The sequence below is a fragment of the Musca autumnalis genome, unplaced genomic scaffold (assembly GCF_047663935.1).
Source record: "Musca autumnalis isolate F117 unplaced genomic scaffold, ASM4766393v1 scaffold_5, whole genome shotgun sequence".
Taxonomy (NCBI): Eukaryota; Metazoa; Arthropoda; class Insecta; order Diptera; family Muscidae; genus Musca; species Musca autumnalis.
Window position 1 is genome coordinate 154,442,504 of NW_027412088.1, and position 27,037 is coordinate 154,469,540.

At 34.2% G+C, this 27,037-nt stretch overlaps 2 protein-coding genes across 3 annotated transcripts in view; both read left to right on the plus strand.

Moving 5' to 3' along the window:
- Tab2 (TAK1-associated binding protein 2) overlaps positions 1 to 27,037 on the plus strand; it is a 175,294-nt gene that overhangs the window by 22,454 nt on the left and 125,803 nt on the right. The gene's annotated exons all lie outside the window — the stretch shown is intronic.
- Positions 1,534 to 26,910, plus strand: LOC141406741 (putative fatty acyl-CoA reductase CG8306). Its single transcript, XM_073992711.1, has 8 exons — positions 1,534 to 1,808; positions 18,387 to 18,974; positions 19,044 to 19,153; positions 19,286 to 19,478; positions 25,970 to 26,107; positions 26,175 to 26,294; positions 26,360 to 26,617; positions 26,684 to 26,910. Exons 1-8 carry the CDS (start codon positions 1,801 to 1,803, stop codon positions 26,817 to 26,819), a joined length of 1,551 nt encoding a protein of 516 aa, XP_073848812.1. The 5' UTR covers positions 1,534 to 1,800; the 3' UTR covers positions 26,820 to 26,910.

Here is a 27,037-nt window from a genome sequence, read left to right on the forward strand (position 1 = left end):
TTTCAGATGAGATTTCATTTGACGTTTGAGCTATGGAATTGACAGATGAAATCGAGTTGATTTCGTAAATGTAAAGTTAGCATAATGTCCAATTTACATTAGCAACTTTTTCGTCATTTAGAGCTGTTTCGTCATTTATTTGCTAAAACAGGCAACATTTTGCGTCATTTACCATACAAAATTAAATGACGATAGCTGCGTCATTTATTCTAAACAACGCACGAAAACACCATACTATTATACGCAACCCTGCTTTTTCGTCATAAACTACCAAAAAATGCAACTGTTTTATGATGTCTTTGTTTGTTTGTGTGTGTTGTAGAAAAACAAAAATACTCAAACGATGACAAAAGTGTAAATAAATGTTTAAAAAACTTGCAAAAATTAAATTTTTTTCAAATTTGAATTAAGTCAAGTAATATGCTGTTTATATTAGAGCTTTTTGCAGGGTTAACCTTCTTTATGAGGATTTGTTTGAAATATAAGCAATGCAATTGACATTTAAAACCCAGTCGGTTTGTTAAATCCGGTTATATATAAACGGGGTATTATTTGGTAAACATTAGTGTTTTGAAATTAAAATTATTGTGTGCGTGTGTATGTGTTATTGTATCCGTGTGTATGTGCGATTGTGTGCGTAAGCAAATGACGCAAAAAACAGATGTAAATACACTTCATTTGTTTCTAGGATTTCGTAAAACGAAATCATTTAATGTGCATATGTAAATTGGACTTAAGCCGTAAACACAATAAATGTCAATGTAATCTGCATAGCCGTAAAAACACTTAAAACACCTTTGATCTTATTGGGCTATTGAAGGCTTAAAACACCTTTGATCTTATTGGGCTATTGAAGGCGGCCTTGCAGTCGATGAATAGGTGGAATGTGTAGATTTGTAGGATTTGGCGTAGTCTAGTATATAACGCCGTTTGCATTAGAGCATTTTGCAGGGTTAACCTTCTTTATGAGGATTTATTTTACGTCTGCTCCATTGAATTGACATTTGAAACCCAGTGGGTTTTGCAACTCCGGTTAAGTGCAAACGGGGTATATGATGGACTTTCTAGGAGAATTTTGACTCTGTAGTAGGTGCATATCGTCTTGTCGCTTTCTTTTGCATCGTATATAACAGGTTGAGGTTTCAATCATTGGGCATACGTTCCTACATCCAAATTTTGCTGATCAACTGATACATACTTTTTATCAGCATGTAGCTATGTACCTACCGGTCTTGAACAGTTCGACTTTGGTCGAATTAATTTATTTTTTGGCTTTGTTTATAATTACGATTATATAAAAGCATCTGTCATTGAATATTATAATTATTTATTAAACTTAATTGTCTTTATTTTTAATTTTCTTATTTTTTTTATTTAAAATTAATATTCTCCTTTTTGGCGGGCAACACAAAAAAAGCTTGCCTCACTGATCATGGTGTGAGCATGTGTACACTGAGTCTCTCGCTGTTTTTTGGCGTTAACTCTCAGCTTACTCACTTAGCAAAATATTGGAGACTAAAATGTAACTGCCATTAATGAAAAAAGATCAGTTCGTTGTTCGCCATTGACGGTGAAAGACCTCGTTGTGGATAAGATAAATATCGGAGACGACGGGTTAATATCGCGTTGAAGTGTCTGAAAAAAAAGTGTTAGTGTGTGGCTAACAAAAATTAAAAAAAGAGTGGAAAAGTTTTACAGTCAAACCAATCTGTTTTTTTTTGTGTGGATTAGATAAAACAAATCTCAACGAAATATATCGGACTAACTCTTCCAAAGTGAAATAAATCCCGAAGCATCAAAATGACAGAGTAAGTTTTTGGGGTCATTATTACGTCGTATGTATCAAAGAAATTGTTTTATCATATGTCCCAGTTACCTTTATCCATAAAACAATCAACCAATCATACATGGATACATATTTACGCTTATTAAAGTAAGGTTTTCATTTTTTGTTTGTTTGCTTCGCATCAATTTTATCAGAGTAGGTATACAGGGGATTCTGGAATGTTGTAATTCGCATAGATGAACGGAATTTGGCTTTACTTTGTGCTTAAGGCTCGGATCACGCTGAAATGTTTGTCATGGATAGATCTTGTCTCCCTGATTACGGCAATATATACATATTTTTTGGCTGGGACGTTTTTTGATCAGTGAGTTTGAATAAAAAGCCCACCGTAGAACCGGTTATTACGAACCGATTTACTTGACATGGGTATGATATGAAAGCTTATGAAAATACCTATAGAATAATATACGGGTTCACACCCGTCATATAACCGGTTATTTTATAAAAAATGATAAATCATTAAAAATAACCGATTATGAAGTACATCCAAACACCACGTAGTGTGTAGACTACACTGTAACTTTTCTAATGCGATCCTATTCGCAGCGGTACCTTATATGGAGGTATTAGTCTCCAACTATTTGCATTATTTTTTCTATAAAAAAAATTACAATACCTATAATGCCATATTAATGCAATGAAAAAAATTAATTCAGTAAAACTTTGGATTGCGTAGCCGGCAGTCTAGAAATACTTTAAAATATAGGAAAAACTTGGACGTAGGAAAATTTTGGATTGCGTAGCCGGTTTTTGGACATACCCCAGAGGTGAAAATCTTAAGCCCCGGCCGAAGGCCGATAGTCTAGAAAATCTTTAAAATATAGGAAAAACTTGGTTATTTTTAATGATTTAAAATTTTTTATTTTAAAAACGGTTTTTTGGATATATGTATGTATCTGTCGAACCAGTTATATGATTGATACCAGCCCTTTTACCATTTGATAGCATTCGATAGGCATTTTCATAAGCTTTCATGATACACATATCAAGTAAATCGGTTCATACTAACCGGTTCTACGGTGGGTTTTTTATTCAAATTGCGGATCAAATAACCGGATAATCGGGTACGTCCCAGCCAAGAAATATATATTCCCTTAATCAGGAATGAATTGTTTTCCAAAAAAATCCGAGGCTTCAGCGTAAAGTTGTTCCTTATTCTTTTACCAGAAATGGCGCAAAACTCTGGATGTGTTTTCGACGCACAAGGATCTTTACGTGTTTCTACATTTTACTAAAAAAGACGTGCCCTTACTTCAAAACGAATGCTATTGATATGAGATCCGTTCCCAACTTTTGCCATTAAAAGTAAAGGGGCGGACCTAAAGGCCTGGGTACATAAGCTGCTTTGCCTAGTTGCCTTGCTTTCCTGCTTCATTTCTGGCATAATAAAAATAAAAGAATAAAGAAGGCCGAGCAAATTTCGAACTAGGTTGCCCTTTTCTTTTTTATTCTTTTATCAGAAGTAAGCAAGGTAAGCTGGCAAGGCAGCTTATGTACGCAGGCTTTAAAGGTACGAACAGAATGAGAAATTCACTCTTATCCAAGCCTCAATTTATGTACAAGAATAAAGAAATGCAAGATCGCATTTTAATTAGGTAGTACTTGGCCTTTATTCTTCTACATGAAATTGAGCGTGAAGCAAGCAACAAAGTTCAATGTATTTTAACCTTAAAGGCCTGAGTACATAAGCAGCTTCGCCTGCTTGTCTGCTTCATTTCTGACATAGTAAACATACAATTTCGAACTATGTTTTTCTTTTTTATTCTTTTATCAGAAGCAAGCAAGGCAAGCAGGCGATGCAGCTTATGTACCCAGGCCTTTATAGCTCTGGTTGTTCTACCCAAAGTAAAACTATAAAGGTACATAAACTGCTTAGCCTGGTTGCCTTGCTTTCCTGCTTCATTTCTGACATAATAAAAATAAAAGAATAAAGAGGTGAGTACAAATTTCGAACTGGGTTGTTCTTTTCTTTGTTTATTCTTTTATCAGAAGCAAGCAAGGCAAGCAGGCAATGTTGCTTATGTACCCAGGCATATGTCTAATTCTACCTTTAAATAGTGAAAACCTGTAAAAATCAACTAAATGTTGAATCTACACTTAAGTAGAATTGACTGTACCGTAACAACATTTGTTTAAATTTCTCCGTCTCTCTCGCGATCTCTCTACCCAAAAACTTGGACTCTTTTAACAAGTCATCAACATGGAGATGAGAACAATGTTCGATCGTAAATAACAAATACAAATATTTGTATGTTTATTCATCGGATCTATGTGTATACGAACTGCAATTATGATGAAACGAAAAGAGAAAACCTGAATTTTTCTGACCTCAACTGTAGATTTTAAAAAATTATTCTATGCCAGGGTTAAAGGTCTTTCAACTACAATTTAATTGTATTGCAATCACAGCGCACTTATGGTTGCATAAAATTTTCCAAATGAAAACTCATCTGAAATCCATTGGATTTCATTTGACGTTAAAACAATGGAATTGACAGTTGAAATCGAGTGGATTTCGTAAATGTAAACTTAGTACCAGTTGTTGAATTTATGTTTATATAAATACTACCGAAGATACTCAACAAAATCACGCATATTTTCAATACCATACTTACCACGAGCCATTATCCAAGTGTCCGGAAACACGCCAAAATAATACCCATATCGAAAGGAAAATCCACGGATTGTTATCGACCAATTGCAATATTGCCTTATCTGTCGAAAGTGTTTGAAAAACTTATGCACATTCAAATCAGCGATAATCCGGACACTCGTTAATCGGGACAACGCGTTAATCGGACACCAGAATTTTTTACATTGTAGACTCGGTAATCCGGACATCTCATATTTTTATTTGTTTCATTGACGTTTTCGTTCTTAACAATAGCAATTGGTGTATAAATAAGAAAAATTAAGTTTTTCAAATTTTTCGGTCCACACCTCGTCTTTCCGTCAATATGGAATTAACTATTTGAATCTATTGAATAATTTTCATCCCTTCGATAAGCAACATTATTTTAAACCTAGTGATGAGTAGCCTAGTTCCATTAAAAATCTATGTTGGGTGTTCCTTTCCTCTAAAGGAATTTGTTTATTAAGTAAGCCTGCGATTAGTGAGAAAGTCCCTTGGAACTGTGTATTGTATTCCAATGATATTTTACCTAGAAATAATAGCTTAGTTTTAAGATTTAGATTTTTAGATTCTTTAAAAAACCAAAAGTTCTAGGACAGAGAGGCCATCCCACAGTCGATACGTCTGAAGAGCTACTCAACTAATAGCGAAACCAGGTCACGTAATTTGGTAACTGTGTGGGTTCGAGTCCTTGGCTTCGATCATCAAGCTTAACTCTAAACGAGAAAATTAATAAAAATCATTAATTTAATTTTACCGGTTTTTCAGTAATGCAAAAAATGAGTTGGAGATCGCACTTCTTATATAGAAATTCAATAAATCATTTAAAAAACGTATGGACTCCTTTTATTTTCAATCTTTGATGTACAAAATCACAGGCAACTACGCATCGTTGTATATAAAATATATTCACCATAAAAATATGTTCACCATAATGAGATGAGTGTATTTGAATTTTGAAGTTATATCACAAGTCGTAACAGGCTCTTGTCCCATGGACGCTGAAAATCATTATGTGTACATGGGCTATAAAGTTTATATCCTAAAAAAAACTATGAAAAAATATACACCAAATATAGAGAAGTTTTAGACTACCTGTGTATTGGAACCCGCTAAAAAGGCGTATAAACGCGTCCCACATGTTGGTGCACGCAGAACTGGCAGGCCAAGGCTTCGATGGAGCAAACAGAGGAAAACGAGATGAGAAAGCTCGATATTCCAAAAACCGAAGCAACAAATAGAGAGGTTTGGAGATCTTGTCTTAGTTCGGCTTATTGAACAAATGTTCTGTAATGGGCGAGTAATACCCTAGACAGACGGCAGCGTTAATTTGCATTAACTGCCTTAATTCAAATTAATTCGTGCATTATCCACATTCTTAATGCACAAAATCAAACTGAATTTAAAAAGCATTTAGATATTTCACTATGGCAATACCGTAAAAGAGAACCTATATTCATTCATATGAGGGAGAGAGCATATTCATGCTCTGAGACACAAGAAAACTAAAATTACACTGCAAACAACAACAAAACAGCAATCAGCTGTTTCGTAAATGAAGAAATTGTCGTCTGTCAGGGCAAAATTAAATACAGTTCTTAATGCAAATTAACGCTGCCGTCTGTCTAGGGTATAAGTATTGGAAATGTCACCTAAATGTCGCTGGAGGAGTAAAATTAAGAAGTAAATTTGGTAGCCAGGAAAGCTGCTTAAAATGGTCGCAACCCGTTTTATTTGCTTAATATGAATTCGTTTACTTAAGGTGTCAGACAATTATCTAGTAAACGTCCGATATAAATGATTTTAACTTACAAATTATGTGTTTTTGTGACTACTCGGTAATCCGGACATCGCCGAAACATGTGGTGTCCGGGTTATCGAGACTATACTGTATATACATACATAGGTACCTTCTTCTTTTAATTATTCTTCCCATGAAACGTTTAAGATGATGCTACTTTTGCCAATTTCGCAAGGAATAAATAACATCTACGTAAATTAAACTTGAAATACAACTTAATTTCAATGTCAAATGTTTGCGCAGGCTTTTTCAAAATAAGTTAAGCACCGGCATGTGCGATGCAGTGATTTGTTGTTACCGTTTTGGACTTCAAACCGGGATTATATAATAAAATCGATTATCATTATAACAAAGCAGTTCATTATTGACGCAATCTGCTAAAAAATATATCATTTGCATAAAAAAATATTTACAATCAATAATGGCATGTAATGGATGGACGACGAAATTTTCCGATGGGTGATTTTAATGATAATAAGTTTGATGTTTCGAAAATCTTTAGTAATATTTGTAGTAGAATGATGGAATATTTGTAGTAGTACTGTGCACAATTCTATGCCTACGACCTAGGATGTAGTTCCTAACTATATTTCTTTGTTGGATTATTTTTTGTTTTCATTCCCGAACTTGTTAAAATATAGTAGTCAATTTCTCATCATGGGTTGAATATTGTATATGTTGATGGTCATAATCCCTGTTTAAAAGTATTATACGAATATATATCACACAGTAACTTTGATCCCATTACTGTTTCAGATGCTGAAGTTCGCGTTCGAAATCCTAATCTTCAAGCTATTCCGTGTATTATCGCTATGACAGTAGTCACACGCGCAAAGTTTGCGTTAAAGACAATTGAGTTTTTGGGTGAGAGCGGGGAGTAAACACAATTTTCTTTGCCGAAAAATTTGCGTGTGTGACTACTGACAAAGGCATTAATGGATATCAGATTTCCGCTCGCATGAGTCCTTTAAAATGCCATGCTGCTTATGTACCGATGTCATAACTTTGTGATTTTTTTTCTATACTTGTATGTTAAATAACACTGTGCAACACTGGAAATGCAAACAACTTCTAATGGGCATTTTCTGAAAGTACATATTGAGACTACAAAAACCTTAATTGGGTTTTGTGTTATTAGATCGGGTTTAGATTTTATGGCCACATCTAAACCTACCTAAAATGAGCCTTTTTTCCAGTGATCGGACCTTTATCTCCGAAACTAATAAGAACTTTGCTTTGCAGTCTTCAGCAATATTGTAGCCCTTAAGTAGTAGAACTTATGTGTCAAACAGATGAACTAGAAAAAGCTGCATCTAGCACATCAAACTCGTTAAAATATAGAAAAGTTTACATAATTTCTGAAATTCTGGTCAGTAACAACTAAACTGTTGGGAGTTGAAACAAGTAACCATTCTAAAAATGTTCCAAATAATGCGACCATCAATTCTTCAGAACATTCTGAAACTCTAAAATGGTTATTTCACGTTGTTTACGGGCTATTTCATAACATACCTTTTACAAAACTTATTTCAAACAATGTTCACACAGGCTGTTTATTCTCATGTTGGGGATTTCAATGAATTATTGAAATATTTACCAAATTGTTGTTGAAAAATTTGCTATAAACAAGGCGATAGAGGCATTTTACAACAATATAATGTTCTGAAGAGTTGTGTATTACATTCCAGAGAATATTTTCCCAATAGGTAACATTAAGAAGAATTTAAAATTTTGGGAGATACGCTGCGAAATATACACAACTTATAGAATTTTTAGATATATTGTAAAATTTGAGGCAATAAATGTAGTTTTTCGAGTTTACTATTCCTCCAAATGTTTTCTTCTTGCTCTTATCTACTAGTGTGCTGCAGATGTCAAAACAAGATTCGTATTGGTTTCAGAGATACAGCCCCGATTTGTTTTAAAACATCGATTTTTAACCATGTTTAGATGAGGCCATAAAAACCGAACCCGATCTAAGAAAACAAAACCCAAATATGGTTTTTGCCTATTGGTCCTCTACTTTCATAAAATTCTGGACAGAAGTTGTTTGCACGCGATTGGCTCAAAAATGTTGCACAGTGTAATGCATCATCCAATAAAAAGTAACCTCTATTACTATAAGTCTTCTTTCGTAATATTTTGGATTTTTCGAACATTTACAGCGTGCCGGTTAACTTAAAGTTAAAAGTGATCATTAACTTTTTATGAGATCCTTTTTGGCATTAGCTCCTAATGTGGAAATTATATTTTTAATTACCCAAAATAGGTTTATTTTACGTTTTCAAATCCATCCACTAGTAAAAGAAAACATATAGGGGGTTATTCTGAACGTAAATTCCCTGTGAGATTTGTCTTTCCGCCGTTTCAACTTAATGGAGAAAGTGAGAAAACTCGCGGGGAGTGTTGGAAATTGTTGTAAGGGGCAAACCCAAACGATTTGGACAAAGTTGTGGAGCCTGCTCCAAAAACAAAAAGCTGTAAACTACTTTGTCGAAGATCATTCATTGCAACTTTTAGGTATTCTTAGATCTAGTTCCAAACTACAGCAACTTCATGATACTATTCTAGTATGGAACTCGACCTAGGAACCCTTGATTTCATGACATAGTTTCAATGAAACCACACTAGTGTGACTAAGGTCTTTTGCAATTTTTGTTGTTTAAAAAAAATCAATACACTAATTTCTTGTTACCTGCATTATTCATTGCTGCATTTTGGCGTTTCCTGACCAAAAACAATTTTTAAGGCTGCTATTCTCTAGATTCCTTTCAATATATTGTGTTTTAGTGTACATTCAATAGCTGCATTTTAGACATAGCTGCATCAACATTTTGGGGATTTTACTTCAATCTGGCTGTACAATTTGTATATAACTGCATAAGAAAAAAAATAATTGTTTGTGAACTCAAAATACGAACAAAACAAACATCAGAGTGGTTGAATTTTGTTCGTATTTTGATATGAAGTGTGCAAAACAAAGGCAACACAAAATAGAGAACGCAAAGTAAAAAATTATAATGTTTTTTCTACCGAACTGGTTTTAACCATTGCTTTTTGCTGCACATCACATGCACGTAAGTAATATTGAAGATATCTGCTTCGTTGGGCAGGTTATAGCCCATTTAGATATGACTTCATTAGCCGGATTTAGCACATTATCAGGTTTTATTTGCTAAATCCAGCCAAAATCTACCAGATTTCCCATACAAAAATAAATCCTCGTATTGAGTGGATTTGGTTTAAATCTGGCATAAATAAAATAAACGTATACAACTCTGTTTTTTGCAACATGTTGCTAGAAAATACAAAAAGTTGCAAGCTGGCACAAGAAACAAGGTTGATGCATCGGTGAATTGTTACACTAAAAATAATTTGAAATGTAAAAATTTGTAAACAAGGCGGAAAAATTAAATTTGTTTTGATGTACAAAGTTGATTTTAATTAACCAAGACTAGTATTTATGATGTCTAAACGATAAAATAATTCGTTTATTTATTTAAGGTGGGCAAACTGCGCTAAAATAATTCTTTATTTGCACTTTAGTTAGCATTAATAACATAATGTGCTAACATTTTCAGTATTAAACAATAAATTTGTAATTTGACGTATGTTTTTTGGGACGAATTCAATTTACAAAAAAAATCTTTTGGCGTTTCTAATTCGATCAGATGGGCTGATGCATCTACCTTGGTAATTGTGCTATGAACAAAAATCAGCTGACTGCCATTTAAATCCTCCAAAATGTATATCTAAATGCAATGAGATTTGTACTGGATTTATTAAATCCAGTCGAGGATTTATGACTAGTCTAAATGAGCTATAAGCTCGTAAGCGGGCATCATTGGGGACGGTTTGGCATAAGGATTATTCATCGCCTTCTTAGGTCAAGGCTTGGCCCACAGAAGAACGAACCCGTTTCGCAGTTTTTTGTTGTGGAACTTTGCCGTCTTCCCAGATGAAGATGGTTTTTCAGTTGGCAAACACCTTGGGATAATCCTCTTCCATAATCCATCTGTCTTCCTCTATCACTCCGTCATGAGGAACTTCAGTGATCTGACAATTTTTAATATCGCCGACTACATGCCACCGTGTTGCAATGGTATGCACACCCGCCTTGCACGCTAAAGGTCGTGGGTTCGATTCCCCTGCCAGGCAACATCAAAAATATCAACGGTGCAAAATACCCCTCAGTAATGTTGGCGACATTTCCTGAGTATTTTAACCATGTAAAACTTCTCTACAAGTGGTGTGTTAAGACACACCGTTCGGACTCGGAAATCAAAGACAAAAATACAACTAAGACTTGACAAAATGCATGCAACAAAAAAATGTTTACGAAACTTTGTATAGAAACATTACCCTTAACAGGTTGCAGTTAATTCAAAATCGCAACCAAGGAGGAACATTTCATGTAATGGTATCAGAAACGAAATTTATGAATTCAAGGATCTATTCAAGAATAATTCTGTGTCAATTGGATCGGTAAATTCGGTTAAATACGTAAAAATGTATAAAAGAAAAAAATGTTATATCACCATATGGTGATATAACATTATGTTAAATTCAAAAGCCATTCACTGAAGAATGATAGCAAACAAAATGTCTTATCTTGTTGTATTTATGTCTTTGCGGAAATAAACAGTAGGTCCCATATCATTGAGCTAATATGAATCGGGGTGCACTCATTGATATGAGAGAAGTCTCCCTTGTCCCGTATGGGATGTTTGTGGAACAATTATAAATTACTACAGAGAGCCCTAAACACATAGAACGTTTCTGATGAAGAATAATAGAGCAAAGGCAACATATATTGAATTTTTCTTTATTCTTCTATCGAAAATGACGTCCAACTTTACTCAAACGTTGGATGTGTTTAGGACTTGCCGATCATTTTGTAGCACCTTGCGCACAACAGAGGGCCCCTAGAATTTCGCAACAATTTCTTGTTGACCGCTTCTATTGCTTGATGATTTATTAACACAAATTTCCCACAATTTCTTTGCACAACCTTAAACAGTTACTTTCAATCGTCACCTAAAAAAATTATAAATTTATCTCGATATCTGTGGCAATACTTGATTTGATATATGTATGGCATGCATGCTTATTGGAATTTCTAGCGATAATATGGTTCTTGTCTGACCGGTATTTCTTTTCTTGCTCTTTTAAATTGATAAGTATTTTATAGGCTAATATTTCAATATAGTTTCTTATCTGACCGGCATTTTAATTGAGGCACTGATTTCGTTTGTTTAACAATACTTTTCCACTTCTTACTCTTCTAAAATCTCTGCTTTCCCTTTCGTTGTTATTAACAAATCCAAATCGGAATAACAAGTCAAAATGTTTCATCACACTTGTTTTACACTTTCCAGTCATAATGAAAAATGCCCATTTAATGTTTCAAATTGCATTTGTTGACTGGCTTAATGGATGACTAGCTGGCAGAATAGCAGGTTTGTTGTTTAGTTCAAAGTATTCTAGAATAAATTGGTTTAAATACTAATTAAGAAAAGATAATAAAAAAATCATGTTCAAACCTACAATTACTAATTGAAATTTATAAAAATTCCATTAGAAATGAATAGAATAATACGCCAATGTAGAATTAAAAAAAATTATAACAACAAAATTAGATATAATTCTAAAAGTTTAATTCTATGATTCTAAAAAAGGACCAAGGAAAAAGTTTATGGAAGGAACAGAAATGACAATACCATTTGTAATGTCCACATCAATAACCAGGGCCATTTACAGAGATTCAATATTAACCTTAATCATAAAAATTCTATGAAACAATGGAAAATTGTTCTTAAATACTGCTACCTTGATTTGCATTGCTTCGATGTTCATGCTATATTCTCCTTGGAACATTGTCGCTGATTCGATAGAAGCACCATTTGCTTCAGAAAGGGTCTATAGAAGCACCGTTTGCTTCAGAAAGGGTCTATAGAAGCACCCTTTGCTTCAGAAAGGGTCTATAGAAGCACCCTTTGCTTCAGAAAGGGTCTATAGAAGCACCCTTTGCTTCAGAAAGGGTATATAGAAGCACCCTTTGCTTCAGAAAGGGTCTATAGAAGCACCCTTTGCTTCAGAAAGGGTCTATAGAAGCACCATTTGTTTCAGAAAGGGTCTATAGAAGCACCCTTTGCTTCAGAAAGGGTCTATAGAAGCACCCTTTGCTTCAGAAAGGGTCTATAGAAGCACCCTTTGCTTCAGAAAGGGTCTATAGAAGCACCATTTGCTTCAGAAAGGCACCCTTTGCTTCAGAAAGGGTCTATAGAAGCACCCTTTGCTTCAGAAAGGGTCTATAGAAGCACCATTTGCTTCAGAAAGGGTCTATAGAAGCACCCTTTGCTTCAGAAAGAGTCTATAGAAGCACCCTTTGCTTCAGAAAGGGTCTATAGAAGCACCCTTTGCTTCAGAAAGGGTCTATAGAAGCACCCTTTGCTTCAGAAAGGGTCTATAGAAGCACCCTTTGCTTCAGAAAGGGTCTATAGAAGCACCCTTTCTTTCAGAAAAGGTCTACAGAAGCACCCTTTCTTTCAGAAAGCGTCTATAGAACCAACTTTTCGTTTGGAAAGGGTCTATAGAAGTAACCTTTGTTTCAGAAAGGGTTTATAGAATCACCATTTCTTTCAGAAATGGTCTCCTCTGCTGCGAAATTTGGTCTAATTTTGGATATTCGACCAGCAGGTATTTAGCGAGCGGCTGCAGATGTGTTGATGTTCCGAAAATTTTTCCCAGCCACCCGAGGATCTGAGCAGTTGGCATCTCTCTGAAGCGGTGATTGAAGAAATTACTGAACCTTTGCAATCAGCTGTCAGGACACGTCATTTGTGAGACTGAGTTGCACAACTGTTATGTCTGAACAGCTTTGGCAATCTCCTCTTAGAAGCGTCTTTGTTCACTGTGCAAAATGTGGTGCCATCAATTTGTTCGACCAGAGTGCTCTACCCAACAGTGCCATCCAACATTTTAGTAAAGTTGGGCGCCATTTCTGATATAAGAATAAAGAAAAATACGACATATGTTGCCCTTGCTCTTTTATTCTTTTATCAGAAATGACGCCCAACTTTTCTGAAACGTTGGATGTATTTATGGCTTTAAAGGCACGCTGGGAGATGTTCAGGCTACAACTTCGTTTGTACTGCGTCAAACCAAAAGCAATGAAATCACGACTCTACATTGCACGACTTCCATTTTTTTGCTGGGTGGATATTCCATACATTGGAGAATAAATAATAACCTACTACTGGTAAAAGTCTCTCTGAAAGCTTGCTACTGGAAAAAGTCAACAAAAGCGTCCGGAATATGCCGGGCAATCAGGCGAGGCAGCTTATGTACTCAGGCCTTCAGGGTCACAGATTTCAATTTGTCAATGCAGATATTACCAAACAATGAAATTCATACAAAATATCGAAAAAAAAATCGCCCGACAACAAAGGTCACATCAGCATCTTCATTTCCAAATGTGATGAAGAAATAACTATTCATTTCGAAGAAAACTAATTTAGAAAATATGAATGTACTAGAGGTATCTATGAGAAGATGATGGTAATAAAATAGAGAAGAAACAGACACACAACTAACATGAAAGTGAAAGTTTACCGCTATGTTGTGGCTTGATTATTATTATTGACATAAGCCGCCGGTCGCAAGGTAGCTTCTACCCCCACTACTTTCCATCTGAAGTAAACTGCGTGCCCATCCATGTCTTTAATGGTTTTTCTTCCACTTCTCCTCATTTTTTTGATTCATATCTGAATGAATGAAGAAATGGGGTGTAATGTGTGATAGAAAAAAAAAGACTTGGACTATCGCTTTCATTATTATTGACCACCAGCCGGTTATGGAAAATAAACAAATGAATATTGCGGAAATTTGACGACGCAGAGTTATAATCAAAAGAAATTGGTAATTGTTATATAATGATTTGACGGTTTTGTTATTGTTTTAAGCGATTTTAAATATGCTTGCAAAAACAAACGATTGAATGGACGACATAAATGGATGGTTAGATAATTTTATTTCATCGACTTTTTTGGGACCAAATAAATGGCAACATTGAACTTGAATAAGTTTATGCAAGGCATATTTATATAAGGTAGAAGTGACAATCAGCTGTATTCTTACTTTTTTTGTAAATTTAGTTTTCAAAATGTAATAGGGTATACTCATGAAATATGAAACTTCGAAATTTGCTACTATAAAATACTGCTTTTCATCCTAAACGTGTAATAAAAATGACCTACGACAGTTCTGAATGCTTTATATTTACGTTTTGCTTCAAATTTGATCAATTTTAGAGGATTTTCAAAATGTATTTATGTTTTTCCTGAGAAAATTTTTGGAACGACCCTATTATTCAATATTTTCTTTGACAATTGATTTTCAATAACAATAATGTTGTTTTTGTAAATTTGTTAGTTGTTGTAATTCATGCATCTACCTTGTATAAATTTGCCTTGAGTTTATGAAAGTCAAGCAGAAAGAGAAAAAAGACCTGTGGTTTGCTTCTCTCCCTTAAGCTTTGTTTAGACTATATATACACTTAAGCTGAAAACACATCCAACCTTTCAGAAAAGTTGGGTGTCATTTCTGATAAAAGAATAATGAAAAATTCGACCTATGTTGCCCTTGCCCCATGGTAGAACAATATAAGGTAAAACCAATACCCAGCTGACTGAACTGGGCTGTAACGTTAGTGTCAAATTTCATACGACATTTTATATATTTATTTCCATGTTCTATATACATATATATTTTTTGAGGAAAAATATATCATACAGAAAAAAACTATTTCCAGTAAAGACTTCTTCATATGAATAATATGTAACCTCTTCCAAGTCCGAACATCGTTCCGCACACTGTAACACCGCTTATAGAAGCGGTATAATATTTGTTAATATGTGCGATATTTTGTTAAATTAAAATCCTAATAAATATGTGCTTCTTTGATTTCAAAAACAAAAGTTTGAAACAGCTTCTCCTTTTTCAATGAACTTTTAGCGATCTTAAACATTTTTGCAAGAATTCTACTTTCTGCGACAAATCATCCATTTAGTGGACTGATGTGGATACTTTAAAATTGAAAATTTACATTCATGTATTTCAAAATATTCAATCAAATGTGAAAAATATTAGTTTTATAAATTCCAATAATTTATAGACATTTCCTTGTTTTGTTTACATGTACAGTTGACACTAACATTACAAACAAACATTGTACTATTTACTCTACCTTTTTTGTTCTACCATGCCCTTGCCCTTTTATTCTTTATCAGAAATGACGCCCAACTTTACTGGAACATTGGCTTTCTGCTTTATACGAGAATGTTTGGGTAATGTTTTGTGTCATTTCTAGGAGAAGAATAAAAGACGAAGTAAAACCAAGTTTGATTTGTTTTTATTCTTTTACCAGGGATAAAGCAGAACTTTACTTAAACGTTGGATGTGTTTTCAGCTTAAAGGCCTGGGTACATAAGCTGCCTCGCCTGGTTGCCTTGCTTTCCTGCTTAATTTTTGACATAGTTCGAAATTGGCTCGGCTTTCTTTATTCTTTTATTTTATGTTATGTCAGAAATGAAGCAGGAAAGCCTGGTTGCGAGGCAGCTTATCTACCCAGGCCTTAAGGCCTGCGTACATAAGCTGCCTTGCCTGCTTACCTTGCTTACTTCTGATAAAAGAATAAAAAAGAAAAGGGCTACCCAGTTCGAAATTTGCTTGGCCTCCTTTATTCTTTTATTTTTATTATGTCAGAAATGAAGCAGGAAAGCAAGGCAATCAGGCGAGGCAGCTTATGTACGCAGGCCTTCAAAGGTAGAAACACAATGAAATACGCCGCTTTACCACGCTCAGTTTCATGTAAAAGACTAAAGGCAAAGTACTACCTAATTCAAATTAATTAGGCAGCATTTGAATTAGGTAGTACTTGGCCTTTAATCTATGACATGAAACTGAGCGTGAAAAAAGCGGCGTATTTCATTGTGTTTCTACCTTTGAAGGCCTGCGTACATAAGCTGCCTCGCCTGATTGCCTTGCTTTCCTGCTTCATTTCTGACATAATAAAAATAAAAGAATAAAGGAGGCCAAGCAAATTTCGAACTGTGTTTCTACCTTAAGGCCTGGATCAATGGATTTTTCTTGCTTGGCTCGTTTTATTTCTGGTAAAAGAATAAAGAACGGTCGAAATAAATTCGAAATGGGTTGCACTTTATCATTTATTATTTTGCTTGCGTCATTTCTAGTAAAAGAATAAATGAAAAAGGGCAACCTAGCGAGAAAACCAGAATGACATAGTTCCTGTTGATTGAAATCGTGAATTTATTGGGGTATATGTCAAAGTACAGGAGTAGTGCCGGTTAATTAATGTGAGCTGTGATAATATCCTATTGAAGCAACATTCTAAAGCCAATTCATTTAGATGGGATTAATGACCCCAAACTCAATCAGATCATCGCTTGCTTTGTTCCCTTTGCTCTTGTAAAACAATCGGCCTGTTCGATAACTTCACAAGTGAAAAGTACTTGCACGTACTTCTCAGTTTTGGTTATCAAACAATCCTAATAAATTAAAACAGGGCAACCTAGTTCGAATTTGCATCGGCCATTCTTTATTCCTTTACCGACTAAAGCAGGAAAATCTATTGAATTTTGGCCAGAGCAGAGATCATCAATGAGTTACTTGCCCCCGTAAGCCAGTTGATCATACACAAGTTTTTTGTGCCTTTTGCTTTTTAATGCATGTATTTTCTTCCACTCAGTATTTTTTCCACCACCACAAAAAATACTTACGACGCATCAAGACCGTTGCTTGTGCGTAATAAGTAAAACAAGTGTCCATCGTATTTTGCACTGTATACAAAACTCACAATCGTAGATATTTTGCCAAGTACCCCAACAAGTGGAAGCACACACAACACAACAAAAAACAAATATTTTATTTGTTGTTGTTTCGTTTGTGTACGCTTTTTATTTGCTTGGAATGTTATGTGTGCTTATGCATATTCCTCTAACGTTTGAAAATCAGTGTTAGAAAATGATCTTTGCTCTCACACTCTCGGAGAGCATGAGACAATCGGTTGAATTACAAGGGTTGAATACAACACTTGACGTGCGATGAGCAACAAAGTAAGCATACCCAAGTATCTAAAAATATCCATTTTTAAATACAGTCGGACCTCGATTATCCGTCATGGTCGGGACCGGGGGCATTACGGATAATAGATTTTCCCGGATAATGGAGGCAATGCTTTTACGCAGTTTTTGAACATATTTTTAAGTAAAAATGACATAATATTGTACAATAATATGAAATTCTGCATTTTTATTAAATTCGTTACGGTAATCCACCAAATTTTAGAAGGATATATAATATAATCATCATCATCAGATTCATCTGAATGGACTTTGTCCCATGGTTTTTGTGATACCATAAATACACAAATTGTGTAATACGGGAGAATTTCCAGTTTTCGTTTGTTTACGTTTTGTTTGCTTAATCAGATTAATTGGAAAGTGAGTTTTTACTCCCGGGCAATGATGTTTATAACAAAAAATAGAAGAAATACAAAAGTCCAACATTTCTTTTCTATCACGGATAATGGAGGTTCCCGGATAATCGATTCACGGATAACCGAGGTTCAACTGTAACTTATTTTTGGAGCGGCTAGCCACACTCGTACATATTTTGAGAATGGCAAGCAACACTTGCATTTATTTTTTAGAGTAGCAAGCCGCACATGCACTTGTTTTTTAGCATGTGGCTTAGGAGTGTCAAAATCAGCTACTTACGCATTTCTCTGGGCCAGAGCTCCGAATACTCGTTCGAATTTCACTCGCGAGTGAAACTCTTCTCGAATTCGAGCATGCTGAGGGCTCCAGCTCGCCCAGTCCCCACCACCAAACTAAAACTTACCCCAATCCTACATAATCTTGCCCAACCACGACCAAAAAATTGCAACCAAAAAAATGACCACCTCCCCCCAAATTTTCACTCGCGAGTAAATCTGAGCTCTGTTTTTTGCCTTAAAATCTTAACTTTAAACCACACGATTTCACATCATTCTAATAACAATTCTCTCCTTTCTCTTCCTCCCACAGAAAATCACCCATTAAAAAATTCTATGCCGGCAAAAATGTCTTCATTACCGGTGCCACCGGTTTTGTGGGTGTTACCATCATCGAGAAATTCCTACGCGATATTCCAGAAATTGGTACCCTCTACATTTTGATGCGTAGTAAACGTGGCAAATCGGTGGAACAACGTGTTGAAGATATAAAAAAGAATTCAGTTTTCAATAAATTTAAAGAATTGAAATTGGAAGATCGTTTTGCCAAATTGAAAGCCGTCGAAGGTGATGTTGGACAAGAGAATTTGGGCCTTTCAGATGCTGATCGCCAGCTGTTAATCAACAATGTCAACGTTGTTATACATTCAGCAGCCACATTGGATTTCTTCCAAGGTCTGAGAGAAACAACCTGTATCAATTTGTTGGGTACACGTCGTGTTGTTGAGCTGTGTTCACAAATTAAGAATCTTAATTCATTGGTTCATGTGTCCAGTGCCTATGTTAATTCGTATTTAACCGATGTTGAAGAGAAACTATATCCTGCCCCCGATGATCCAGAAAGAATTATTGAATTGGTCAATAAATCGACGGATAAGGAGTTGAAAGAAATGGAATCCCAGTAAGTAGTGGAAGGAGTGGAGAAAAATAGGAAATTTTTAATAATTATTGCTTTCACAAATGTTTTTAGGGTTCTCAAGGACCATCCCAACACATATACCTTCACAAAACACTTGGCAGAACATGAAGTTGCCAAGGCGTCGACACGTTTCGCCTGCGGCATTGTTAGACCCAGTATGAGTAAGTAGATTTGAATCATTTTATAGAAAAGTAACAATGTTCAAAGCGCACATTCTGCATCACCAAATTTTTACACATTTTACTATGATTATTCCTGTTTAATTTGTATTCCGTATGTCCATTTTATTTCAGTTACTGCTGCATGGAAAGAACCCATACCCGGTTGGACCATATCGAAAAATGGTCCACAAGGTTTTGTTATGGGTGCCGCCAAAGGTGTTATTAGACGTTTGCCACTAGATGCCTCAATTATTATGGACTATATACCTGTGGATGTGGTTACAAATGCCATCATTACCACTGGTTATTATGTGGATGCATTGAAGTAAGTAGATATTTTGGTTTTATAAAGAAATTTAAAGACATCTTAGTAAAATCGCACACTCCTCTTCGCATTATCATCCTCGGGGTGCTGTCAGTTAAAATAACCTGCGCACATCGACGCCGTTGAAAATAACAGGCGTTCTATAATAATTCATTCCCGGATTCGAGAGTGATTTAACCTTTGGCCATAATTTCCTCAATCCTGTGCCAATGTTGCATTGCTTCAGGTGATTTAGCCACTTTTTCGGTTTATGCTCGCCAGCTAGCCCGTTGACTTCAAGAGTAAGTTCCCTAGCTCTTGGGATTTTAGGGTTGGTATGACGAAGCTCATTACGCTCATTTGCTAGTCCCGTTACAAATTTGATCTAACTTCGTGTATTCGACCAGCAGGTACGTAGCGAGCGCCTGCAGCTATACCCGGAAATTTTCTATTATCCTCGTAGGAGCATCTTTTTTCCCCGTGCAAAATGGTGGTGCTATAATTCGATGTGCATTCATGTGACGTATACGCAATGATATTGGCAATTGAAATCCACTGTGCTATTCACAAATTCCCAAGATCTAAACAATTTCATTCATTCTGGTTGAAATAACGAACAATACTGCCACACTGTTTATTATTTCATTATGGCAATACTGTCACTAGAAATCACTTAAAATACTGCCACATTCTATATTATTTTATTATGGCAATACCGTCACTAGAAATCAGTTAAAGCATTGCCACATTACTACTTTAACGTAAGATGCTGCCAAATTGATGTGTTTATATTATGTTAACGCCTAAAAGTATGCTTTTATTTTATTGGGCTATCAATCCACAGGGATTACCTCCAGGCGGCGATAAAATCTCAGCCAGCGGCGGCGCGTTTCCCCTGGGACACATTTATTAATGGGTCTATCTTGTATTGCCACTAAACTTGAGTTGCGTTGTCAGTTGTCTGCGCGACTGAGACGAAATGTTGGACCATTAATGTCAACTCAACTGGGTGGTCGATAAACATGTTATCGATCAGTGTTTTTTCAAACTTGTGACCTCTATTCTCCAAAAAAAAAGTTTTAAAAATAATTGCGCTTTGGATAACTCTTTTGTGTATTCTGGACAATATTTTAATATTTTGGCTGAGTTTTCGAGCAAATTTGGAAAACAACCCAAGATTGGAATATTACCTGCCCATTGAATCTTCGGATCGTCAAGTTTTATTTGCTGTCCAAAAAAATGATAAGTTCGGTGGAATTATTTTTTGATGATGAAGAAAATGTACAGGACATTGCATCTATTAGATGAAATTTGAGGGACAAGTCGAATCCATTGGAATTGCCATCTGCACTGTAAGCTGATGATCATGTGGAAAGATCTGTATAATCAGTAAATTATTTCAGCCATGTTGATTTCAGAAGTGGAAAAATTTGCAACTTATTCCACTTCTTTCTTCTGTTGTATTGCCATTGCCATTGAAGTGGAAGAATTTGCAACTTCTTTCTGTTGATATTGAGTGCTTGCTTCCTTCTGTTGTTGTAACAAAGAAGTAACAAATTTTGGGGAATAAATTTGGTCTGGGTAAATTATAATCACTGATTCAGTTTGTGTGCCTATGGTTTTTACTGGTGTGTCTGGTTCCGTCTGAGTTTGGGCATTAATACTCTGCTTCCGCTCAAATTTTGTTGTTGTTGTGACGTCGCCAGATTCATTACATTCTGAAAAAATATAATTCAATAATATTACCATGCAATTTAAATTTTAACAATATGCCTTGCTCCCTCTCACCAACCACTCTGTTGTTATTCAAAATAACATGAACAGCAACAGAATTATTTAAATATTTATGGCCTGTTTCTCTAAGACGATTCGAAACAAAATTCGTTCGATGTATGTACTACCAAAATCCTTGTCATTGGGAAATTTTTGGTTTGATTGAAAACAACAATGAATGAAATATTTTTCAAAAAGTTTGGTTGTAATTCGAACGAATTTTGTTTCGAATCGTCTTAGTTAAACTGGGGATTATATTCTATGTAGAACACACAGACATCATAAACATTTCATAAAACATTGGGAATTTGAAAATTTATACAATAATTTGAAATGAGAAATGGATAGAAGAAAGTAAACAGGTAAATTTTAAGTTGATTAAGTTAATCAACTTAATTTAGAAAGAACATTACTGTATCACCTTGTTTCTTGCACCTTGGGATATTCCTTTTCGACGCGAAATAATATATCAGCCTCTGCGAAATCTGTTGCATTTTCAATAGAAGCATCGAACCGCCTTTTAGCGTACAACATAGTTTCCACTGTTGGAGTGCCCTCTACACGTTTTCTTATATAACTAAAAAAACGTTCCACCGAGATATGTGTTGTCAATTTATTGAGATCAATACTACCATGGTTGGCCAGCATTACTTCCCATGCTGTTAGGGATCGACAAAACCTAGCCCTACCAATGTAGTTTGTTGAGTCTATAAATTGGATCACCTGTCCTATTCTTCACACTTTCTCCCGCAGAGCAAGTCCTTCTGTTAATAGTAGCTTGATGAGTGATGTCATGGCTGAAACAAATCCAATGGTTGCATTCAAGATATGTATCTCTTCATCTCCAGGGAACATCTCTGCCAGTGCATTCAGATCAGTTTCAACTTGATCAGAGAAATTTTTCAATTTTGAAGGAGTCGTGGTCGTACTTTTCTCGGAAATAATTTTTATTGGATCAGTACACATCTACGAAGTTGAAATCTAAGACCGCTCCATTCTGCATTAGGATGTCATTTTTAAATTCGTGTGTAATATGAACAATAAAATGATATACATCAAAGCACCAAAGTTGCCGATTAAAATAAATAATTCCTTCATCAAAACCTGGCACCAATGATCGATGCATGGGAGCCGCATCGCAGACGTTTAACACTATTTCAGCGTCGATGGTTTCAGCAATAATATGCATCCTTTGTATCATATTTAGAATATAATCTGCCGTGCATGATGCCGTGATGATGGTCATCCGTACCCATGAATATGGTCCAATTTTCGAATAATCCAGATAGTAGGAAGCAGTACTGCATCCGAACTACCTGGTCACTTACAATTAATGAGTCGAAACTCATTACGCATCGTCTGTCCATGTTTTGAAGAAATTGTCTCAATTTATTTATGGTTGAATTGGAAAACCCCATTGGACAATTGGGATACCAACTCTCCACAATATCAATATTTTCGGTTGCAGATCCTAGAGTCAGCTGATCATTTGCGTAGGCTCCCCTACCATTCAATGCTTTGCGCATCAGAGCTCTTCTTTGTTCCGGTGAGAATGGTAGTTCGTAGTTTCCCAAAACAATATTGCCGTATACTTGCCGATCTGCCATTATGAGATGATTTTTGATTTTTTAATTTATTTCACTTGTTATCGCTTTTTTACGTTTTACGTTGTTATTTTTAGCAATGCTGGTGGCCTAACGTGTTAGTAGGCGGCGAGTGTTGTCATATACAGCCGTTGTCATTGGGTTGCGGGTTCTAGCCCCGGTGGTGGCGATAGGAGAAGTTTTTCACAAATTAATATAAGGGGGCCTGTTGCTTTGGCCGGGTTTTTCAAATCTCTATGAAATATCCCGTTTATGCGCAAGAAGGTAGATAAAACAACAAAAGCGAATTTGCCTTCGGTGCCCATTACGGTTAATAAATCCGTGGGAATACTATCATCCTTGTTTCGCGTTACAATTTTTTTATATTTTTATTAATTATAATAAATGTTTTTTTACTCTGTTTTTTTTTTTTTTTGATATAAAATTACAAAATAATAAAAATTTTTGAAAAAATAAAAAAATAAAAATTATAAAAAATAAAAATTATAACAAATACAAATTATAACAAATATAACAAATATAAAAATTACTTTACTTTTTTAAGATTTTTATAGGTTCTTTTTAATTACAAAAATAAAATGTTGTGCAAAAATGATCAAAAAAAAAAAACAATTATAATTATATTATGAACGAAAAAATATAAAAACAACAGAAATTATAAAAAATAAATATTATGAAAAATAACAATTATATAAAAAAAATAAAAAATATTGATATTATAAATAAAAAAATATAAAAAACATAAATTATAAAAAATACAAATTTTAAAGAAATTAACTATAAATTTGTTTATTTATAATTTATATTTAATTTATTTTAGAATTTGTATTTTTTGTAATATAAATAAATATAATTATTAATTATGTATAAAAAAATAAACAGTTATAAAAAATTGCAAATTTTAATAAAGAAAACAATTAAATGTTGTTAAAAAATAGTCAAAAAATAAAAATATTACAAACGAAAAAATAAAAACCAATAGAAATAATAAAAAAACAAGCGGAGACATACACTCAGCTACTGACCAAAAAAAAAAACAAGAACAATACCAAATCAAATCAACCACAATAATTATGCCGCATATAAAATATGTATATTGATTTTGTATCAAGAGTTTGCTTTAAAATCTGTACGTAGCGTGACGTAGGGCTGTACTAAATCATTGACTTACATATACCAAACATTTGTAGTAACCAAACTTCTTCATAAAGGACACGAAATATTAAATTACGTTAAACTAAGTCCCAATTTACATTGGGCGAGTTTACTTGCGGCAATTGTCATTTTGTAGGAGAGAGAGGTGAGGCATATGGTAACCCTTTGCCTCTCAGCACCCTCTCTCACCTACAAACTGACAATTGCCGCAAGTAAACTCGCCTAATGTAAATTGGGACTAAGTTTGGAAGACATTTTTGAAAAAGTTTTAGAGTTATCATGCACAATAGTCATTTTAGTATATGCCGACAGGGTTTTGAAGCTTTCGGGTCATTATTTAAGTAAGTATTGACTTAAGTCCAATTTACATATGCACATTAAATGATTTCGTTTTACGAAATCCTAGAAACAAATGAAATGTATTTACATCTGTTTTTTTGCGTCATTTGCTTACGCACACAATCGCACATACACACTTATACAATAACACAAACACACGCACATCATATATTTATTCAGAGAAATAGGAATTTCACAACACATATGTGTATCAAATAACTTAAATTAATTCTAAAAACAAAAAAAAAACATAATTTTTGCAAGTTTTTTAAACATTTATTTTCACTTTTGTCATCGTTTGAGTATTTTTGTTTTTCTACAACACACACAAACAAACAAAGACATCATAAAACAGTTGCATTTTTTGGTAGTTTATGACGAAAAAGCAGGGTTGCGTATAAAAGTATGGTGTTTTCGTGCGTTGTTTAGAATAAATGACGTAGCTATCGTCATTTATTTTTGTATGGTAAATGACGCAAAATGTTGCCTGTTTTAGCAAATAAACGAAGTGGAACGATATAGTCCATATTTCAACCTTATAAATTACTGGATGAAATAATACGATGTGCAAAGTCTGCACTAATCAGAAGCTCCCTGCGAGAATTATTTGCGGACTTCCCAGTTTGGTTGGTGCCGTCAGGGTTTCTTGGAGCTTTTAGGCCAATATCTCAGGAAGTATGGACTTGCGCTAGAAAAAAATTTACCGTTTTAAAGGGAGCCGTAAAGGGAACCTACTGAAAAAAATGTCAAAACAAGCTCTTAAACTTTACTTTATCCGAATATTGTGTGGGAGATACCCGAAGGGAGGTACCCATCTTTGAACTTAAACTATGTTTGGGCAAAATGTTACGAAGTACAAAATATGGTTGGTTCGAGAGTTATCGTGCGCACCAGACAGACAGACGGACGGAAATGGCTGAATCGACACCAAATTGTCTGAAACTAATAAAGAAAATAATAAATATGAAACAAAAACAACAATGAACATTAAAATAAAACTAAAATATAAATTATTAAAGTCATAGTTTTAATTAATTCGTTTTTATTTTTGTATTTTTGTTGTATTTTTATTATTAATTATTATTGTTATTAATAACAATAACGATTTTTAAGGGTTCTTTTTATTTACAAAAATAAAATATTGTGAAAAAATAATCAAAAAATAAATAAATAAATACACAAATAAATAAAAATTATAAGAATAAAAAAGTATTATAAACAAACAATATGAAAAACAGTAGAAATTATAAAAAATTAATAAAAAATAATAAATAAAAAAATAAAAATTAAAAAATATAAATATTATAAATAAATAAAAATAATGAAAATTATAAAAAATTACAGACTTTAAATTAGTTAAAACAGTAAAAAACAGTTATGAGAAAATTGGATATTTAAAATGAAACTAATAAATATAAAACAAACAAAAAAATGAACATTAAAATAAAATTTAAATATAAATTAATAAAAATTATATGTTTGGTTAACACTCCGCTAAGTTATCTTACTCTTTATTTTATATTTGTTTGTTTTTATATTTATATTTTCTAAGTATTTTTATTACTGTTTTTATATATAATAATTTTATTTTTAATTATTTTTTTAGTTGTTATATTAACTTATTTTTTAATTTCTTTACAGGCAAAAGAATGGCAACAAACCCGCTGAATTGCAAATCTTCCACATGACCTCAAGTACCTATAAACCATTCCGTTTTGAGCAATTGAAATCACAAATGAATACAGCCATGCATGAATACCCCTTGAAATCTGCTGTGTGGTAAGTGAAAATTCCATAATACATAATTCCCTATACAGTAGTGACTAATAATCTCTTCACCACTCAGGTATCCACATCTTAAATTTGTTGACAACTTAACGGTGTTCCGCATTGGTGCAATTTTGTTCCACTTTTTGCCAGCCATCTTTTTGGATCTTCTTACTTTGGTTACTGGTGGCAGGCCCATGTAAGTATTGAGGAAAACGTCTTCCCTGATATCCATTATAATAATTCCGTTTCATTCTCCTACAGCCTTTTAAAGTTGCATCGCAACGTCTGGAACTCTTTGAACACCTTGGAGAAATTCATTTTCACCGAATGGCATTATGACAATAAATTGGGTATTAAATTGGCCAAATCTATGGATCCAGTGGATCAGCAAACATTCTGTATTGACATTGAAACATTGAGCTGGGAGGAATATTTCAAAAATATGCACATGGGCGTAAGGGAATATTTGAACAAGGAATCACCAAAGAATTTGGAGGCAGCCAGAAAGAAGGATTACATGTAAGGAAATCAACATTCTTTTACTTTTTAAACACAAATTAATTGTTTTGTTACTCCTCTTTGCAGTTTGATGTGGTTCCATGTTGCCATACAACTGGGATACTACTATGGCATCTTCCGTTTGTTCCTTTGCTTTGGCATGACAAATGGTTTGGCAGCCCTCTTCTTACCTCTCGTCTATTTTCTCATGTATCGTCTATAAGTCCGTCCTTCTTCGATTGTTTCCAACTTTCATTAGTTTTGTAAAGTTATATCTTTTCTTTTATAATTTTTAATGTTATTTATGAGATGAATTCTTCGGTTTTTTTAATTAATTTATATTCTTGTTTTGGATGTTGTACAATACAAATATACGTAACATACGTACTTAGATACTTAAAAAAGTAATGGTATGGAAAACAAAAAACTAAATTGGTCTTT

Coding starts and splice junctions, on each gene's coding strand:
- LOC141406741 (XM_073992711.1), top strand. Junction 19,479..25,969: donor TATTATGTGGATGCATTGAA/GTAAGTAGATAT, acceptor ATTTCTTTACAG/GCAAAAGAATGGCAACAAAC. Junction 26,295..26,359: donor GTTACTGGTGGCAGGCCCAT/GTAAGTATTGAG, acceptor ATTCTCCTACAG/CCTTTTAAAGTTGCATCGCA.